Here is a 19,181-nt window from a genome sequence, read left to right as displayed (position 1 = left end):
TGAGAAACGAAGGGGTCTGGAGACACAGGATTTCCAGTCATAGATTCTAGGACTTCCGGTCTTCATGTATGCAGTAGTGATGGTTCTATATTGTGAGAGAGTCACTGATCATGAGCGTTTTTGACTTCCGTTCAAGAGTTCTTTATTTCAAACAACCAATCAAAAACTCGAATTAATTCAAAAATCCTTTGTCTCCAGAACCATTCGTTTCTCGTGCCAAGGCCCTGTCGGCTAAGAGAAACGAAAAAGGCTATGGGGACGAGAATGAATTTAGAAATGATAAAAGAGCAGTTTTAGCTTTCCAGTGACAGTCGAAAAAACTGAAATAAAAGCCACCTCCTCCCTGGTGGGGCAGTGTCCGCCGGTTTCAAAATGACTAATTTTGCATACCATTTTACTGACCTGGCTGCTTTCTTTTTTATTAAAGCCCACCGCCCACCCCCAACCCTTGAAATGTAAAGTCAGGTAACACTTGTTTGTTTTCTTGCAGTTCCACCTGAAATCATCAAACATCCACAAAACATTTCCATCGACGAGGGTGACACGATCATCTTAGAATGTGAGGCGCTTGGGTTCCCTGTGCCTGAGATCACGTGGTATATGAACGGCAGCTCCTTGCTAGCTAACGGTTCAGTGGTGGAGATTATCGAAGCCAGAAAATCACAACATGAAGGTCTCTACCGCTGTGAGGCAAAGAATCCTGCTGGGATTGTTTCAGCTAGTGCTTTTGTTGCGGTTAGAGGTCAGCACGAAAAGAAATATTTCTTCACTATGAAGTCTAATAAAAATGCTGCAGTTGCAGCCGCGGCTGGGTTGTTCAAGCACGATTAAACTTATCCAGATTAGCGTGAATTTTGATTTTAGTGATTCACTTTTCAGTAAGGAATTCTGTTTATCTTCTTAGCTAATCTAAAACTGCACAATACATTAGCAATAAAAGCACCTTTCTACAAGAGAAATTGAACCCTCAATCAACTTTTTATTCTGGGTTAGTGTTAATCGGCTTTGGAACAGCTTGGCCCAGGATTCATGATATAGAGGATATTATATGGTTGTGAGAAGATATGAATTTTATGTTCGAGTAACTAAAACAATTCGCTCACTCGTGAGATATTGTTTTTACCCATAATATTTTTAGCCATAATGGTCTCGTTTAGGGTTACACACGAAGAAATATACCAATATAAACTCCATTCTTATTTTTTTGGTATCTTTTAGGGGTCAAGAAAGGCTTGAGCCACACCCAGATTGGTCTCTTTTAGGGGTTCTTTTCAAAATTTCCGACGAGCATCCCCGTCCGTTTCATATGGGAGTCCCCCCCCCCCCCCCGGGGTAGAACCTTTCCTAGTGCTATCACACAAAGTTATAGTAGCTTTCATTCCAGCTACTTTTTGGAAAAGTCATATATATCTTACATTCAGTGTAATTGCCTTTGCTCACCACGAAGTTTGATGTTTTATGGGAGATTTGTGTTATTATTTATTTTATTTCTTGTTTGTTTTACAGGAAGAGACAAAAATGTTGCCCAAAGAGGAAGGCCTGGTAATAATTATTTAGTATCAAAGTTTATTTAACTTTTTTTCTAATATCTGAAGCTTGTTTAAAAAATGACAATGGTGTTTTAATTAATACACGAAATTTAAGACAAAGAACGAAGTTTGTTTGGCAACAAAATTTGTTTTTCGTTCAAGGTGAAAATCAAACGAATTTTTTGACATTGTTATCTTGTACCTATAAAGTTTAAAAAGGCCACGAAAAGTCAATTTTTATCGGTTTCTCATTCGTTTTATCCGATGAACAAGTAACGCACCAGATATTATTATTTGTTAATTAAACAATTATAACACGTAACTTTCGTAATGTGCAAACTACTTTAAAATTGAAGCAAACTTAAAAAATAATAGATTTGCAAGCTAGAAAAAAAAAAGAAATTGTAATAAACCAAAACGGAACAAGGATGTTTAATATAAGGGAAAATGAGATGGATCAAAAAGACAAATTTTTCAAAGAGCTCTATCTGCGACCTAACTACCTTGAAATTCTCGGTTATTTTGATTTAATGTAGCTGTACCCAAAAAGAGATGTTTACACTTTTAAACCCTAAAAACAGTCATGTTTCATTGAATCTACCAACCTTGTCATGTGAAATGGCTCCGTAGTAAGGTTTCCTTCTCAATTTTCTGATTTTTTTTATTCTCCCCATTTCCGCAGAGTTTGTGCTCATACCACAGGACTCCGTAGTGGATGCAGGTTCAACTTTCGTCTGGGACTGTACAGCCACAGGAACCCCAACCCCTGTGTTGTCGTGGGCAAAGGATGGTACAAAGATTCAACCTGGTTTCCCTGAGCACATCAGTGTCTTGTCCAATAACAGTTTAGTAATAAGAGAAGTGAAGCCAGAGGATGCAGGGCAGTATCAGTGTCATGCTAGTAATGGCGTCGGTGCACATGTTGTACAAGCCACACTGAGTGTCAGAGGTGAGGCTTTGTAGTGTTTCCTTGCTCTCTTGCCTTCATTATCAAGGTTTCATGAAGAACTAGCACAGGGAGCCCACACTTCAAAGAAGAGGACAAGTCAACGCTTTCTTAGTTTTGTCTTGTGCCTGCCATTTTGAATTTGAAATACGCGGTTAGTTGACGCGAGGTCTAAAACCGAAAAATTACGGGTCTGGGAAAACCGAGAGAATTTAAAAATTCTCGGAGAACCGATTTCACGCCGAATATAATATAGTGACATTCTCTTAAAGTTCTGAGCATTTTCCGAAGACTTCTGGGCTCCAGACTTCTAATCAGCTGATCGCTTATATAAATCCAAGTTCAAATTTGATGCGAGGGCCCCCTATAAATCAGTATCATTATTTGTCAAACTCATTAAAAATTCATCAAGCTCACGTAAAGGAAGTCAGACCTTTGACGGTGGATTGGATATCTGATCTTAATTAGCTTCGACTAAGAAGATGTATCAAACTCAGGCGACAGTTCATCACAAAAAATACTCCGCTTCGTTTCGTATTTTCAACTCTGTTCTCAGTGTTTGGAAATGTGTTAAACAAAGTTCGTTAAAAAATTACGTAAAGGAACCACATTTCGGGGCTAAGTAGATTTGTTTTTAAAGCTACCCACAAGTGGATCTAAAACTTTAAGTTGAGACAAAGATTCGAAGATTAAAGTAAGTGGTGCCCTTTGACTTTTAGAGTCAAATATTTTGAGTTGTTATTTGGCTCTCAACTTTTGATTCTGTTTATGAAACTACAAAATAAAATGTGACCATTCTAATTAAAGCGAACTGCAATACTTTTTGGCTTCCCTATTTTTACTTTTCTATTTTTTTTTCTTAAAGTGGAAATTTTAAAACATTTGTCAAAATGTGGCCTTAACTTTGGCACTAACAGCACTTGGCGATAACGCCTTTTAATTTTTTCGTTTTATAATATTTCGTTGCACTTTTTTCAGTTAATGGACAGTGGAGTGAGTGGCTTGAGTGGGGCGCCTGCAGTAGATCGTGTGGATCTGGGGCCCAGTATCGATTCAGGTCATGTGACAATCCTGTGCCAAGTAATGGCGGGAAGCGGTGCCCTGGGAACAATGTACAATCACAGTCCTGTAATGTGCATTCCTGCCCGGGTAAGTGTATAATATACCGTAAAATCCCGGCTATTAGACACCCGTCTTATATAACCCCCCTGGTTATAGGCCCATTTACCTGGAAACAAAAATTAAAATACATCCGGTTAAAAGTCCCTCCGGATATAGGCCCCCCTCTGCTAGAAGACAGTACTGAACAGGGCTAAATGTTGCTTTATTATGATTTTTTAACTTCAACACGTATTTGATCAACACTGCCGTAGCTCGTAGCGGAATTTAACAGTTTTGCATAGTTAGTTGCCAATCAGGTTATGTTAAAGATGTAAATTATATCATAAAGCAAAAGGCTATAAGAACAAATATCAACTGCAGAACGGCAAATAACAGTCGGTCATCGGACAATGGCGGACTAAAATTTGCTTGTGTCCGGCAAATACCCAACCGTAGTCGGACATGATGTCCGGCCAATTTTTTAAACCATAAATGACTATTAATGTCATTTTTGAGATGAATTTACATGTAAATGTACCCTGAGCCAGATCGTAATTTGATTATACGCCACTTCTTTTAAATGTACTTTTAAGTTGCGACAATTTTGAATAAAAAATGGAGTTCAACGTAACGTCACATCCACCCACAATTTTGTTTTGTCCGACCAAAATGGTGACTTAGTCGGACATATGTCCTTTCAGTAAAAATAATAATTGCTGCAGCCTTGTAACTGCATTAAACGTGGGATAGTTTCTTAGATCCTGATAAATCTGAAACAGGAATAAACCAACTTGAAAGGTCTGTCGATATGCCGCTTGTCCACAAGGGACTGCTTGAAAAGTTAAACCCGCACAAAAACATAACGTACGAATTACTTTTAAGCACAAGCTCACTCTTCTTGATTGTATCGCGGTCTTTCTCCATTTTCTCAGTTGATGGAGGTTGGTCGGAGTGGACAGAATGGACATTGTGTTCTAAAGTTTGTGATGGCGGAGAACAAACCAGGTTCCGGGAATGCAACAACCCAGCTCCACTGCATGGCGGTAAAGACTGCTTGGGCAATAAAAGAGATTCAAGAGCTTGTAACTTTTTCAGATGTCCAGGTCAGTAAGGCCATGTTGGTAGAGGATGTCTTAAGGCTGTTTTCATATGCCGCCGACATACCTGGGATACAGAGCGTTTTCACTCGCGCGTGGCCTGCGTTTATGCAAAATAATTGGAAAAAGAAGCGTTTACATAAGAAAATACTTCATATCCTACAGTATTGGCTTGGTACATTAACATGGCCACCGTTTCATTGTTTCGGAACACCAAAATGGCCGCCGTGACGTCATGTGAAGACGCTCTATAGCCGCTGGCATATGGGAACGTTTCTCACCCGCATCCCAATCTGTCCCAAAATTGCACGTATTGATGCCAGCAAGGTTGAGTTGAGTTTAACTTCGTAGGCATGCTGGCTGTTGTTGGCGATAAACATGTTTTAAGAGAACGTCATCATCAGTGCCTGACGATAACATTTGTGACGTATAAACTAGTTTTTCCCACCATTTCTTACAACCCAACCTGATGTGTCCCACAATCGCGAAAATCGCAAAAAATACATGACACTAAATAATTACTTTAAGATTGCTAATTTTGAAAAGTTAACAAAAATGTATTTCAGATGGCGCTGAAGTAGCAATTGGTCAAGTTCACGGAACAGTCAATAACGTGATGTTACCAACCCTTTTCCTATTGGCCAACTTCACCAAGACTCCAACCAATGACACGCAAGTGTCGTGTTCAGTCAGTGGCCTGCCTGGACCAATCAGAAACTGGCTCAAGTCTTTGTCGATCCCACTGACCGCGCCAGTCTACTGGGCGACAGCGGGAGAGAAGCCTGGTGCGCAGAATGGCCTCACCATTACGAAAGGGCGGTTTGTGTACAAGACGGTGGTGCACTTTGACTCGGGAGAAACTATGCATATTGAACATCAAGGACAGGGCATCAATGAAAAAGGCGTGTTCGTTGTGGATGTCGACTTAAAAGGAGGAACGCCCAAGCTACCTTCTAATGCTGACGTCAAATTCCCAGACTTTGAAGAACTGTTTGTCAAGACAGGAGTCGGTGAAATTAGCTCTTCTACACAGTAAGTTTATTTGTTAACTACTTCAGTTTCTAGCTTTTATTTTCTTGTTGTTAGCCACAAAGGACGTAAATATCGGTGTCTTGTACGTGTTGTAGCACCTGTGTGAACGCCTACGAAAATAAAAGCAGATATGCCACAATATTCTTAAATCTCTCTTTGAAACTGAGCTAGAATCCCTGACAGAAGTCCTTGGAACAACGATCAAGGAAACAATTCGTCACGAATTGCTATGTTTCCACAAACAATGTTGTAAACTAGGCAGCAAAAGGAGGAATTATAAATAAGAAAAGAAAGCTCGTGCGTAATGCTAACATGCTACCATCGCCCAGGTGAACAGATCTTACACCCGCTTTCAGTGTTACGTACATAGCGGCTTTCTATTGACATCCATCTATCGACGTGATAAACAAACAACAAGGATGGAAATCCGCCAATCACAACACACTAGCGTAACCTTCTGAACTTGTGGCTGATTTGCATGAAACCAACACCGGTTAGCATCGGTTTTGATTGGCTCATTTCAGACAGCACTTCGAAAGACGATGCCAAAAGATGGATGGAGAAGGATAGCTATATGCACGTAACACTGAAAGCGGGTGTAATGGCTTTCAAGTCCCCAGGAGCGTCGTTGCTTATAAGTCTTACAATGTTTTGGTTGGAGAGGAATGAGGCGGACTACGTACAAACGCCCTGAAAGTCTAGGCTAAAATTTTCAAAACCCGCTGTCAGTGAGTCCCCAGGAGCTTCGTTGCTTAGAAGTCTTACAAGGTTTAGGTTGGAGAGGATTGAGGCGGACTACGTACAAACGCCCTGAAAGTCTAGGCTAAAATTTTCAAAATCCGCTGTCAGTGAAAGTTGTAGCTCATATAGATATACCCACGTGCAGGTCACATGCCAGACACGTGTTGATATGCTCATTTTATGTTGTTGCAGCCAAGTCATGAGTGTGGATGGCAAATTGTTTCCTTTCTCGTGTAACTCTACCATAACCTACTCTCCTGACGAGAAGCAGCAGAGCAAGGTGCTGTCAGAGACGGTTCAAGTCAGTGCTGTGGATATAAGCCACCCGCATCAGACTGATACGCTGAAAATTGATTTGACAACATCTATTCAAAGAGGTATGTGACGTTGTTGGATACTGCTGTGACATTCGCAGCTGTGAAACACACTGCAGTTCCTGCCAAAACTAGCGCTCATGGAACCCCTTCACTAACAAGCCTTAAGTTAAGACAGTTACTAAAACGGGGACTCAGATTTTTTCTTTGTCCCACGCTCGTGTCATGTTCAACAATTCACCTTCATTAAAAAAAATGTTCGACATGTTTTGTACCTGGTCGATAGTTCATGTCACTGTGTATCACGCAAGAGTAGTTTTTCATAGCATCGGCGTGCAATGCATGTAGAATATAAATGGACCTTAACGTTCCGGACACAAGACGGGGGATGCAGCAGGGACAACTTACTTGGTGCAGTATCGACACACACGAGGGAGCGTGTGTCACTGCAACATGCCCACCCCCTTTCCTGTGCGTGCTCATGTTCTTATGTTGTTCCCCTCGCGTGTAAGGACCTTAGCGGATGATTTATAAGGAGACAAAAAAATCAGCGTGGTATTGGCGTTGCCATTGCTGGTCGTCTTTTCCTTTTGAAGTAAGATTTACTGTGAGAGGTAATGAGTTCAATTACTATGAGTTGTTCTGTGTTTGGTTTTAGCGTCAGTATCCGACAAGTGCCCTGATGGTTTGGTAGAGCATCCCTCGAGCCAGTACTGTCAAGGTAATGCTCTGTTTAATGAATGTGATTTTTGACAGCGAGGGAAGTCGCGTATGATATATAGTGATATTAGTCAACAACACAAAAGGACCGCTTTTCAGTTCGATTACTCTACCATGTACTCTAGATTTCTCACATGAATTTTGTATATCTAATGGTTTCAAAAATATTACAACGCGTTAAACTAAGCGAAGTCTTTTACACGCTTCACAAGGATACAGTCAATGTTTTGACGGATGAGTTCACGTCTTCTTGTTTGTTCATGTTGTCTGCAGGGCTAGCGCATTTTGGTAAGGCATAATTCCAGCTGGGGCATATGTAGGTTGAGTTTATTTTTGGTTCTCTCGACTTGCCCCGAGTGTTTATCTCCGGGTTCCCTGGTTTTCCTTTGTGGAGCCTGCGCTTCACATAGGCCGGACACTAGAAAGCGGGGGAAATGGAGCCTAAAGTTTTTCTTCCTCTTTAAAAGCCAGTACTTCTTGTTATGTTACCCGATGTTCATTTTAATTTGAATTTTAATGAACCTAGTGCATTTTTTTTATTTAGATATCAACGAATGCGCTGCCGTTCCTCGAGTCTGTTCTCACTTTTGCGAGAACATTTTTGGATCATTCCGCTGTTCTTGTCCCGTGGGTCACGCTCTTTCCTCGGACAACAAGACTTGCACAGGTGAATTTCTCTTAAGGATTGCGTGACATTTGTTTTGTTTCATTCGCGTTTCTGAATTAACAAACGCTTCCACATTTTTTATCATACTTCACAGGTTTTCCTTCTAGAAAATCCTTAGCATTGATTACTCAGAAGTTTTAGCTTTTTCCCAGCTGAATTGATTCTAGTAGTTATTGTTGTTTCACTGCATAGAGAGTTTCGGGAAACCCGTTCATCAGTGTAAAACGGAACGCTTGAGCTTAGTGTACGTTAAAAGTCTTGCGTGCGCGTAGTTTAAATAAATTAAAAACAATGATGAGGGGGTTTCCCCGAAACAGTTTTTTTTTTAAACTCTCTATGCACTCCAAGAACTCAGTCTATTGAATTTATTGCAACTATTGAGTGAAGTGAAGTGAATACTTTGTTTACCCTCGGATTGTAGAGTAGCTTTTAACATAGCTAATATCTCCGAGCATTTCAACAGTACAACGGCACAATGGGCAAAGACCAGACCACAACACCGGGAACTTCATGCCCTACTCTTTACGATAAGTGTGTGGGTTCTTTTACGTCCCCTGCTGACCATAACACTGAAGATGCAGGAGACGGGGCCTACGGTTTATCGTCTTTATCCAAGAAGACTAGAATATCTAACCATTTGCAGTTGTTATTGCAAAGGCAGCATATTCTCCTCAGTTATTTTAAGACCCTGAGTGTTGGTCCGGTCTGGGACTCGAACCCGAGACCTCCCGCACGGTAGTCCGGCGCTCTACGAACTGAGCTAACCGGTCGGCGGTTAGTTGTTTCACTTGCTAACCGGAAGAAAAAACTTAAAAAGTTTGTTTTTCTTTTCTTTTCCACTAGATATGGACGAGTGTAGCCTGGGCACTGGTTCGTGCCCTTCAGGCCAGGAATGCGTCAACACTCCTGGGGCATACCGCTGCCGTGTTAAATGCGCGGACGGATTTATCATGGCTGCGAATGACACCTGTTATGGTAAGGTTTTGGTTGTGGACAAAGTCACATGGACAAATACAGAGTTCATTCTCTTCTCATGATCAGTAACAGAGATGTGCTGTTGGGATACCATAAAACGCCGGTTGAAAGTCCCCTCTCCCCTCCCTGCTCAAAAGCCCCTCCTGTTATGTACCCTTTGCGAACGAAAACAAATGTGAACTGTATAAGCCCCCTCCGGATGTAAGCCCTTTCCCGTCCAACTTTTCTGTTTTGACTGACCAAATTTCCCACCGTACATTGTATTTCAAATAAAAATTGGCAATGAATAGGTTTTCAATATGATAAAGACTTTCTAACAACATCGCAGATCAGAGCTGTTTTAAGTCATTTACTGTCAGCTTATTTCCAAACGTATTTTATGCGGCTATAACCCCCCACAAAAACCAACACTCCAAATTCCAATTCGATCATGGTTGTATGTACACGTCTTTAACGAGCTCCTAGCTCTTCAGTCTGTGTAACGCGGGTAATTGAATAACATTTTTTTTAAAATAAAATTTCATAATAACACAGTTTTGGCTTCGCCATCTGTCAGATACGTTAAAATGGCCGTTTTTGTACTATAGACGTGTTACCCGTCTGGACGAGCTTCGGCAAAAATGTTGTTGCTCGTCTGGCTACTTTTCGAATTAAATGTATCTTGAAAGACGGATAACAATAGGAAGCTTGTCTAGTCGCGTAACGCGTCTTGTGCCCGTCTTCATACTGGAGACGCATAACCAGACGAACAGCAAAATGTTTGCCGAAGCTCGTCCAGACGGGTAGGATATCATGATGTTAGCAGATAAGCGTAACAGAGACTCCTCGTTCTATTACTTACAAGAGGTTACATCAGCTGGCATGTGATTGGTTTTTGTTTTTCCTTCAGATGTAAATGAATGTGAGTTTGCACTTTCAAACGACTCGCTGCATCGAAACGATCCATGTTTACACCAGTGTGAGAATTTACCAGGATCGTACAGGTGTTACTGTAAGGACGGCTATCAACTATCAGGAGACCGATGTGAAGGTAAGAAACGAGAAATATCTATTTCTCTGTTGCATAGTAAAGTCATGAAAAACAGTCACTAAAGAGTCTTCAGGGGTAAGGTAGCAGATCTCGCAAGGTCTGACATGAATGACTCGCTACCCCTCGAGAGAACACTAGATCAAACAAGAGGAACAATGCCCCTAGAAAAAAACTATTAAAAGGTCTGTGTCACGGATTTTAGCCAAATTTTGTGATGGGAAATGACCATCAAATTTGGTGAGGTATAAAAAATAACCGCTTAAAATAGTGAAGGAACATTTCAATAACACAGCAAATACAAAAGAAGGTACAGATGGCCAAAAGTGACGAAGATTGAAACGGATTGCGATATGGGTTTTTGAAATATTGTTGGGCTTAACAGTTTTCAAAGTTAGTTCCCTTTGCTTAGAGCAGTTTTCAATTGAGTGTCGTTAAACCAAAACCAAAGTAATTACTCTGGCCAATCACAAACGACACAGACAATCCAGTGAACCAATCAAAACTCGAAGCAAATACATGTAGCTGGTACGAAGCGAGCAAGTCACGATTGGTTTTGGTTTTAGTTCTGATTGGTCAAGAAAGTGGCGCGAGATTTTTAAGCCAATCACTGAACGTAGTAATGCAAAACCAAAGCAAACGCAATTTACTTTTGACACTCAAGTGAAAACCGCTCTAATTGAAACTCTAAATTATAACCTCCGAGATACACATTTAGTTGCAATAAAGCTATGGTTGTGTCATACATGTTGTCATGAGGATCCATAGAATTAATTAATTTGCAAACATAATTTTCATAGCAAGCATTTGACAAAAGTAAATAAAATAAACTTAACTTAGTCGTGACACAGTCCCTTTAATTTCATTTCGGGACCTCCCTGAAAACAACCTTGGTGAGCAAAACCTTCTGTGTAACGCAACTGCTACACTAGAGGACCAGTAGAATTACAAGCTAATTAGAGCTGTCGCACTGCGGGTCTTCAGTATATAGAGTGACGTTTACCCTTGAATTTGTTGAAGTGTTTACAGTAAATTTCTGTGCCTAATGACATCTAGAAAACAAGCGTTGCGTTAGTAATCTTAACTGAACGGAAATATTTTTATTTTTTTTATCTTTTCAAGGTATATGTAATGTAATAACTTGGTAATGGGCTATTAAACTAAAATGGTTTTATGTAATGCTTACTTGTCTAGACATTGATGAGTGTGCTACCACCAGAGTGTGTGATCAAGGCTGTGAGAACAAAGAAGGCAGTTACAGATGCTTCTGTTTTCAAGGATATCGGTTCATATCTGACAGTCAGTGTCTGGGTGAGTTGAAGTGAAGACAATCTCGAACCACACACAGCGGCGGTCAAACGCCGCGCGCGTGCACAATTCCCGCCAAAAATGCTCCAAACTGCCCCGTACAAACGTCTTAGGGCCTGTTTATATGGAAGGCGGGTGCCCCGGCTAACCGAGTTACCCTGGGCGAGCCAACTTTTCATACATTTCTTTAGAAAACGCATTAAAGCGTTTACATGCTAGACGGGAAACCCGCCTTGCCAGGGCACTCGGTCTACTTGGCCGGAGGACCCTTTAGGCGGGATAGCTTTTTGCCATGTAAACGGTCATGCCCGGGCTATCCCGGCTTGCCGGTATAAGTCTTCGCGCGTTAAATTTGAAGTTAATGGCATAAAATGTATAAATTCTGGACCCAAACAGTGCTACTTAACCAGAATAAGATCAAATTAGTTTTATCTGTAGGCTAGATAATATTTATTGGAGCGACAGCTAATTAATTCGACATTTTTCGTAGGAATGGTTATCCTAATTCACGAAACAACAAATTTAATTTTAATTTGGCGGCCAAAGACTGTTGAATTTCAATTTAATTCCCCCAAAATAGACGCAGTAAACTTCTAAGAGCTTGCACATTAAAGTAAAATAGGTTTGAAGACGGCTAGCCTTGATTATTAATAATTTAATTTATACATTTATATAGCGCTAAAAACTATAAATATTCTAAAGCGCTGTTTACTATATGTAAAAATAATATAAAAATATAAAAATTAGAATGAACCTACATACAAATCAAACTAGAAACAGTGTGATTGAAAAGTTAAAACGCTTAAACGCGAAATGCTTTCTTAAAAAGGAAAGTCTTCAATTGACTTTTAAAAGTCTCCACTGATGACGCTTTGCGAATGTCAACAGGAAGCTCATTCCACAGGGAGGGGCCTGCCTTGGCAAAGGCTCTATCCCCAAAAGTTTTCAGCATTGTCTTAGGGACAACTAGCATATCATGGCCATCGGAACGCAGGTTGTACCGACCAACAGGCTTGGCCTTCAAAAGGCCAGAGATGTAAGGAGGAGCTTTCGCATGAAGGGCCTTGTACACCAGTAGCAGTATCTTAAACGTCACCCGGTACCGAACAGGAAGCCAGTGTAGTCTACTTAAGATGGGAGTAATATGGTCAAATTTAGGGACCAAGCAGACCACACGTGCCGCGGCATTGAGAACCCTTTGTAGACGGTCATATTGGTATTGTGGGAGACCATAGAGTAGTGAGTTACAGTAGTCGAGATGTGAGGTGACGAAAGCATGCACCAAAATCTTCGTTGTTTCCTCCGAAAGAAATTTCCTGATCTGCCGGATGTTATAAAGACTGCGGAATGCCTTACTACACACTTTCCCAATATGAGAATTCATTGACATGTGGGAATCAAACCATGCTCCAAGGTTGCGCACCATCTTCACAGGTTCGATCGTTGACTCTCCAACTGTAATCTTGTCGATATGAATCTTGGACAATTGCTGCCGGGAACCGATGATTAAAAACTCGGTCTTGGTGTCATTAATCAGAAGGCGGTTAGAAAGCATCCAGGCACGGACATCAGCAACACAGTTCTCGATACTCGCCAGCGCAGCATCCTGAGACACAGGTGGGTGTGGTCGGAAAGACAGATAGATTTGGGTGTCGTCGGCGTAACTGTGTGCGTTGGGTAGGTGTTTGTCAATGATCTTGAATAATCCAGCCGCGTAGAGTAAAAACAGGACAGGTCCCAGACAGCTTCCCTGTGGAACTCCCGACTCAAGGTTGAATGCATCCGATTTATGGTTCTTGATTAATATCCTCTGCTTTCTCTCAGATAAATAAGATGCTAGCCATTTCTGTGCATCTCCAATGACACCAAAGTCCTTTTCAAGGGTCTCCAAGAGGATTCCATGGTCAATGGTGTCAAAGGCGGCACTGAGGTCGATCATTACAAGAAGCGTAACCTCCTGTCTATCCATACTGAGGAGAATGTCATTTTGGACCTTTAATAGAGCTGTTTCCGTGGAATGATGTTCCCGATACGATGACTGATTCTCAGGGAGAGGAGCGTTAGTAGCACAGTGCGTAGACAACTGGGAGATCACTACCTTTTCAGCAGACTTGGCTACAAACGGCAAATTACTAACGGGTCTGAAGTTCTTAAATATCAGGTCGAGACCAAGTTTCTTTAACAGAGGTCGGACCAGCGCTGTAAAATTATTCAGTAAAAGTCATATTTTTTTTCAATCATTTGGAGCTACATGGTTTTCTCACGCCGTGACACGCTTCAATGACGCTGTCTCAACTCGGGTGGAAGGGCTGTGAATTCTGCATGTAAAGGCGGGCTAAGTTTCATCCCCTCTTGCCGGGTAACTCGGTTAGGCGGGGCAACCTCCCTCCATGTAAACAGGCCCTTAAATTTCCGAAATCTTTCGCTTTAAAGCCAAAAGTTAACGCCGTCACTGAAAAGTTTTGTTCACCATTTATTCACCATTGATTTTCCCAGCTTCAATTTTTTTTACCGTATTATTTCTTTAACGTTTCCCTACAAAAGTCTCGCACATTTTCAAGTCAAATTCTTAGAAAGTTCAAGGCGGCGAAAACCGGAAGTTACGTGCATTTTCGCGTTTTACCGCTGAGAAGGGCTCGATATTGAAATGAAAAACGTTTAAAAAATACCATTCGTAAAACGTTCCTCCCGCCGTAGGAATTTGCGAATTGAATTATTTCTTCTGTAGATGTGGACGAGTGTGCTGAAAACAGCACTCTGTGTGGCAGTCTACAGTGTGTAAACTTACCTGGAAGCTTTCAGTGTCTTGGAAAGTGTGACGTGGGCTTCAAGAGAACCATGGATGACAAGGACTGTGTAGGTAAGATGCATGGTTACAAAAGAATATTCTTTTTAAGGTGGCTGAACACAGTTTTCCAATCTTTGGAGTACCTATGTTTTGTTTTGCTTTCACGTCCAAACCGTTCCAGCTGACGAGCTCAAAACTGGCAGGTTAGAAGATGAGCTACTGCATTTGTAATGTGTGTGTGACCTTGTTTGTGTCTGCCTATGACCACGTCGCGTTACCATGGCAACACAGCTTATTATATATCAACCCATAAAATTGAATTTCGCTCGATTTCAGAGAATTCAGTCATTAGCTTTTTTCATCGTTTGTGTACAACAACCTCGGAAAAATTCCGACATTATGTTTTCACGTAATGTCCCAGGATTCTTTTGTTAAATTTCAGATTTTTGTAATCGGCAGTTTTCTTGCTTTCAAAAGTACAACTTTGTAAAACTTCTTAAAAATCTAATGACTGGTTCGTTAGAAATCGTGCCTTAAGTTATGCTTTGTGATTTGTTCTTCAGATATTAACGAGTGTAATGAAGGTCAACACAACTGCAAATCAAACCAGATGTGTATGAATACATACGGCAGCTTCTACTGTGTCTGCCCCAGGGGCTACTCGGCCAAGACGCCCCAGTCCCCTTGTAAAGGTAAGGGCAGTTCGCTTCACTCTTTTTAGCTTGTGACCAGGTTAAAAGAAAAAAACGTCTTTTGAACTGTTCACGTCAAAATAAACGACCCCACAAGCATTGTGCTTAAAACCCTTATCGTGTTTAAATAAAGGATATGATGATCATGGTGTTGATGGTATATTGGACTGATTTGTTTTGTGTGCATTTCGTAGCACGTAGCGGATCACCAGTCGTAAACTATAGTCTTACAATATAACTGTACATTTTGCGAAGTGGTATTCTTGCTACTTTTTAATACCACCCGCCAAATGCAATACAATAAACACTCGACTGTTTTTTTTATTTTATTTTTATTTATTTTTTGTAGACGTGGATGAGTGTGAGCAGTTTCAAGGAATCTGCGAGTTTCAGTGTATCAACACCATCGGCAGTTTCAAGTGCTCGTGCCCAGGTGGAGGCGTGCTCAATGCAGATCAACGCACGTGCTCAGGTACCTATGGACATATACCTCACATGCATTTTACTTCTATTAAAAATATTGGGACCAATTTTATATTAGTCATTAGTGCTATTATTGGTGCCAGTCCCGTGTCAGAGAGGGGAGTTATAAAAATTCAAAACTTCTTTCACAGGTGTGGATGGCTGCGCTCTTAATAACTTAAAATGTGAACAGCGGTGTGACTTTTCTGCGCAGGGGTACAAATGTTCGTGTTCGCGTGGATACCGACTAGCTGATAACAAGCAGGATTGTGTAGGTAAGAAAATAAAGAGTTCATAGTGATTTACCGTGTCCTCAGAGACGGACAAGCTCCCCAATCTCAAGCAAGCAAAATCTGCCAGCCATTAACATTTGGAGCCCTATCTCCAATACCCATACGTTTTCCCGCGCTTCGTATTTGACACTGGTTGCAAGTTTTCCCGCGCTGGCATTTTTCGCCGGTTGCAAGTTTTCCCGCGCTTGGCATTTGGCGCCAGTTGCATGCTTCCCGCGCTTGGCACCGGTTGCATGTATTTCCTTTGGGCCGGGATTGGTTCATCGCGTTAGTGACTTGTGTTGTGATTTGACATTGGTTTTACCATGGTAACTAGGAATCCGTTCTTTTAAGATCAAAGTTTACCGTTGTTTGATGTTCATTGTCTTTTGTGTGTTTGTCAGATATGGATGAGTGTTTATCTAATAGCACCAACTCGTGCCAGTTTGCCTGTATTAACACACTCGGTAGTTACAGATGTGAATGTCCAGTTGGATATCACCTCAGCGCTGACGGCAAAAAATGTCAAGGTAAGGAGTTTTGCTATTTATACACGGACAAATGACTTGGTCCGCTCGTGGATTAATTTTACTAATTTGCTTTCTTCGTCGTGTTTAGCCAAGGATTTTGGTTGACCCATGGCCAGTCTGCAAAGGTGACTTGAAAAATGGATGTTTCTTTTATAAGTGGAGTTGTGGAAGAGGCAATATTTTTTCCGTATTGGTGAAATACCGTTCTTATTTTTTATTCTTTTTGATTGTGGACCTCGCCGCCTTCGACTCGGTCCATAAACTGCAAAACGAGCTCTACTAATATTTGCATCACGCTAGTGATAAAATGTGCCACAATTAAGAGAATACCGTATGGGATAGAACCTATGTAATAATTCTGTATGCAACGCTACACGACGTCATTATAAATATTAATATAATATAAATAAAATATAAATGGTGTTTATAGTGGTCATGCACTTAGCTTCATATCTCTACGAGATAGCTAGTTTACAGGCATGCCACTGAAACAGAGGAAACAAATATTTAAATGAAAATAACAAGGTTAAAAATCCCAACTGGCAGGAGGCAGACCAGTTGGCTCTATACAAAGCGTGGTCAAGGATTTAAACTCGGGACAACCGAGAAACAAATCCAGCTAGTGGCCAGGGCAGGTCTTGAACCGGGGACCTCCGGATTACAACACCAGCGCCCCAACCCACTCGGCCACGCTTGCCTACTTGAAACACATTATCTTGACTTAGTCCGGGCTTGTTATTGTGTTTTCATTAGACACCGATGAATGTGCCCTGACGGGTGGACCGTGCAGTCAAAATCAGTGTTATAACACGAGAGGTAGTTACCAGTGCCTCCCTTCCTCGTGTCCTCAGCATTATAGTCATGTTGGAAGCGGGTAAGTAGACCGAGCACTTACGAACGTTTGGCGAAGATTCTACGATCATTAACCGACTTGCAACTTAACTAGCCTCCCACGCAGTCGTTCTTAGGGGCGATCGTGTTTCACTCCTCCCCACTAAAGTGAAACACGATTGCCCCTAAGAACGACTGCGTGGGAGGCTACAACTTAACCTGCTTGCAACAGTATACCTTTTTTATTATTAAGGCCTTAGATTACGAAGAAAGTCTACAAGAGTTAAAGCTCTGAAATTTTCAAAATGAAACATAACATCTTTTCGAACGCTGCATTTAATTGAATTGATTTGTTTTTTAACAGGTTCTGCGTAAATCAATGTTCGACCCCAGGCTACTGCACGGCTCAAGCAACCCGTCAAGAAGTGTTCACGTTACCTCTTGGATTTCCCGCCAATACCGACATTGCCCGCTTGATCCCATTTTTCCCGCCATACATGGCTGCCCTTCAGTACTACTGCCAGTTTCAGTACGCGTTCTCGGTCCAACCCTCGCCGTTCGATATAAGGATGCTTGCAAACGAGGCCATAATTTACACGAAAGAAAAGCTGGAAAAAGCGGGAATGCATCAGCTGAAGGTCACCGCGGATTTGTTTTATATGGATGGAACGCTGGCCTGTAGGACTGTGTTTACAGTGTATATAGACGTCTCTAGGTTTAGCTTTTGAGTAATGTGTATACCGCTGGTACATTTGACTGATATATCAATATATTTTATTGTAGCTTTGCTAAGATACCGTTGTTAGGCTAACGGGTAAATGCTTGGATTTGCAGTTTACGAAAACAACGGCTTTCGTAATTCTTGTTAACGTATAATTTAAATCTTTTCAAAGCGCAAAGTAGCGTCTTTTTTAGTTCTAAAGGAGAGAACCTCTTCCCAAACTTGTAAACATAACTGGCTCACTGTCACTGAGTTTCGTTTTCAATGGAATGTATATGCTGTATTTTATTGGAGTATTTATGTTTTTCTCGACTAGCCGCTAACCTGGCTTTAAACCTGACCTGTACTTTTACCAAAGTGTGAAGCCTCTATTTTTTTAAAACCGATTTTATTAGCTTTGATGCAGGTGTAATGAAGAATTTCTTTTTCTTGTTGTTTTCTGAGCATTTACTGTTAGTCTTTCCTTCTGAAGTTTCCTACGCACATCCCTGTCATTTACATCACAGCAGACAATCCTCTGTGTTTGAGGCTGCGTGACGTAAGCGTCACGAAACGCTGTTTGATGTCAAACGCTCACTGTGATTTGTAACGGCTGACGTCGGCTGGATTCAACTGATCGCGAGAAAAATGCTCCATAAAATACTAAATTGGGGTAAAAAGATGCAAAATTCAGTATTTTATGGAGCATTTCTCGCGATCAGTTGAATCAAGCCGAGGTCAGTCGTAGAGTAGAGTGAACGTATGAGATCAAATAGCGTTTCGTGACGCTAACGTCACGCGGCCTCAAAGTCAAACACAGAGGATTGTCTGCCTGTGTTTACATATAGAAGTCCTCTGGATCTTTTCACTGCAGTAGGTTCAACCAATAAAACTTTTTCATGGCATATGCACATGACTTTGTTCTTAGAACTGAGTTCCAGACGTATCCATAGGTTTAAGATAACAAATGTAAAGTACCTTTAGTTATGCACGAATATTCAGTAAACAAGGTTGTGGGACCGTGTAACTATATGAAACAACTATGAAACAAACGCAACATTTTTAAGAGGCCCAACTGGTTATGGCTGTCGCAAAAGTTTCATACAGTATTGTTTTGTGCAGGTGCACAAGTAATTTGCGTTCTGCATTACTACGCTTAGAAATTAGGTTAACCAAACCAAACCAATCGTGACTCGCTCATACACGTTTTTCAGGTCATATAAAAATGGGGTTAAAAACTTCAAAAGTACAAAAACGGAATTAAGCCCCAGTTAACATTAAATATTAACTCTCTCTGTCATCTTTGCAGTTATTGTGGCCCATACATTAAACTAAACTATTTTAAACTAAAGTTAACTAAACAGTGTTACAAAATTTTTAAAACGCCTGATAGTTGGGTTCAAAACCATTTTTAATTTATGAAAAATAACGGAACCCTGACTACAGATT

The 19,181-nt window shown here is 41.0% G+C and overlaps 1 protein-coding gene across 2 annotated transcripts in view; it reads left to right on the top strand.

Annotated features, from left to right (window-relative positions):
• Positions 1–18,637, top strand: part of LOC144631458 (hemicentin-1-like) — a 33,056-nt gene extending 14,419 nt beyond the window's left edge. For both annotated transcript variants that reach the window (XM_078489900.1, XM_078489892.1), the window contains exons 15-33: positions 491–742; positions 1,507–1,542; positions 2,212–2,478; positions 3,454–3,624; positions 4,509–4,679; positions 5,240–5,705; positions 6,639–6,823; positions 7,419–7,481; positions 8,025–8,147; positions 8,991–9,122; positions 10,012–10,152; positions 11,344–11,460; positions 14,186–14,317; positions 14,809–14,937; positions 15,287–15,409; positions 15,552–15,674; positions 16,076–16,201; positions 16,955–17,075; positions 17,397–18,637. In XM_078489900.1, the coding sequence (XP_078346026.1) occupies positions 491–742; positions 1,507–1,542; positions 2,212–2,478; positions 3,454–3,624; positions 4,509–4,679; positions 5,240–5,705; positions 6,639–6,823; positions 7,419–7,481; positions 8,025–8,147; positions 8,991–9,122; positions 10,012–10,152; positions 11,344–11,460; positions 14,186–14,317; positions 14,809–14,937; positions 15,287–15,409; positions 15,552–15,674; positions 16,076–16,201; positions 16,955–17,075; positions 17,397–17,760 (3,242 nt within the window). In that variant the 3' untranslated portion in view covers positions 17,761–18,637. The remainder of the gene's footprint in view (positions 1–490; positions 743–1,506; positions 1,543–2,211; positions 2,479–3,453; positions 3,625–4,508; positions 4,680–5,239; positions 5,706–6,638; positions 6,824–7,418; positions 7,482–8,024; positions 8,148–8,990; positions 9,123–10,011; positions 10,153–11,343; positions 11,461–14,185; positions 14,318–14,808; positions 14,938–15,286; positions 15,410–15,551; positions 15,675–16,075; positions 16,202–16,954; positions 17,076–17,396) is intronic.
• Positions 18,638–19,181: the final 544 nt, after the last annotated feature.

Source organism: Oculina patagonica, chromosome 1 (genome assembly GCF_052425735.1).
Source record: "Oculina patagonica isolate OP01 chromosome 1, crgOcupat, whole genome shotgun sequence".
In the NCBI taxonomy this organism is placed as follows: Eukaryota; Metazoa; Cnidaria; class Anthozoa; order Scleractinia; family Oculinidae; genus Oculina; species Oculina patagonica.
This window is presented reverse-complemented; position numbering and strand designations above follow the sequence as displayed.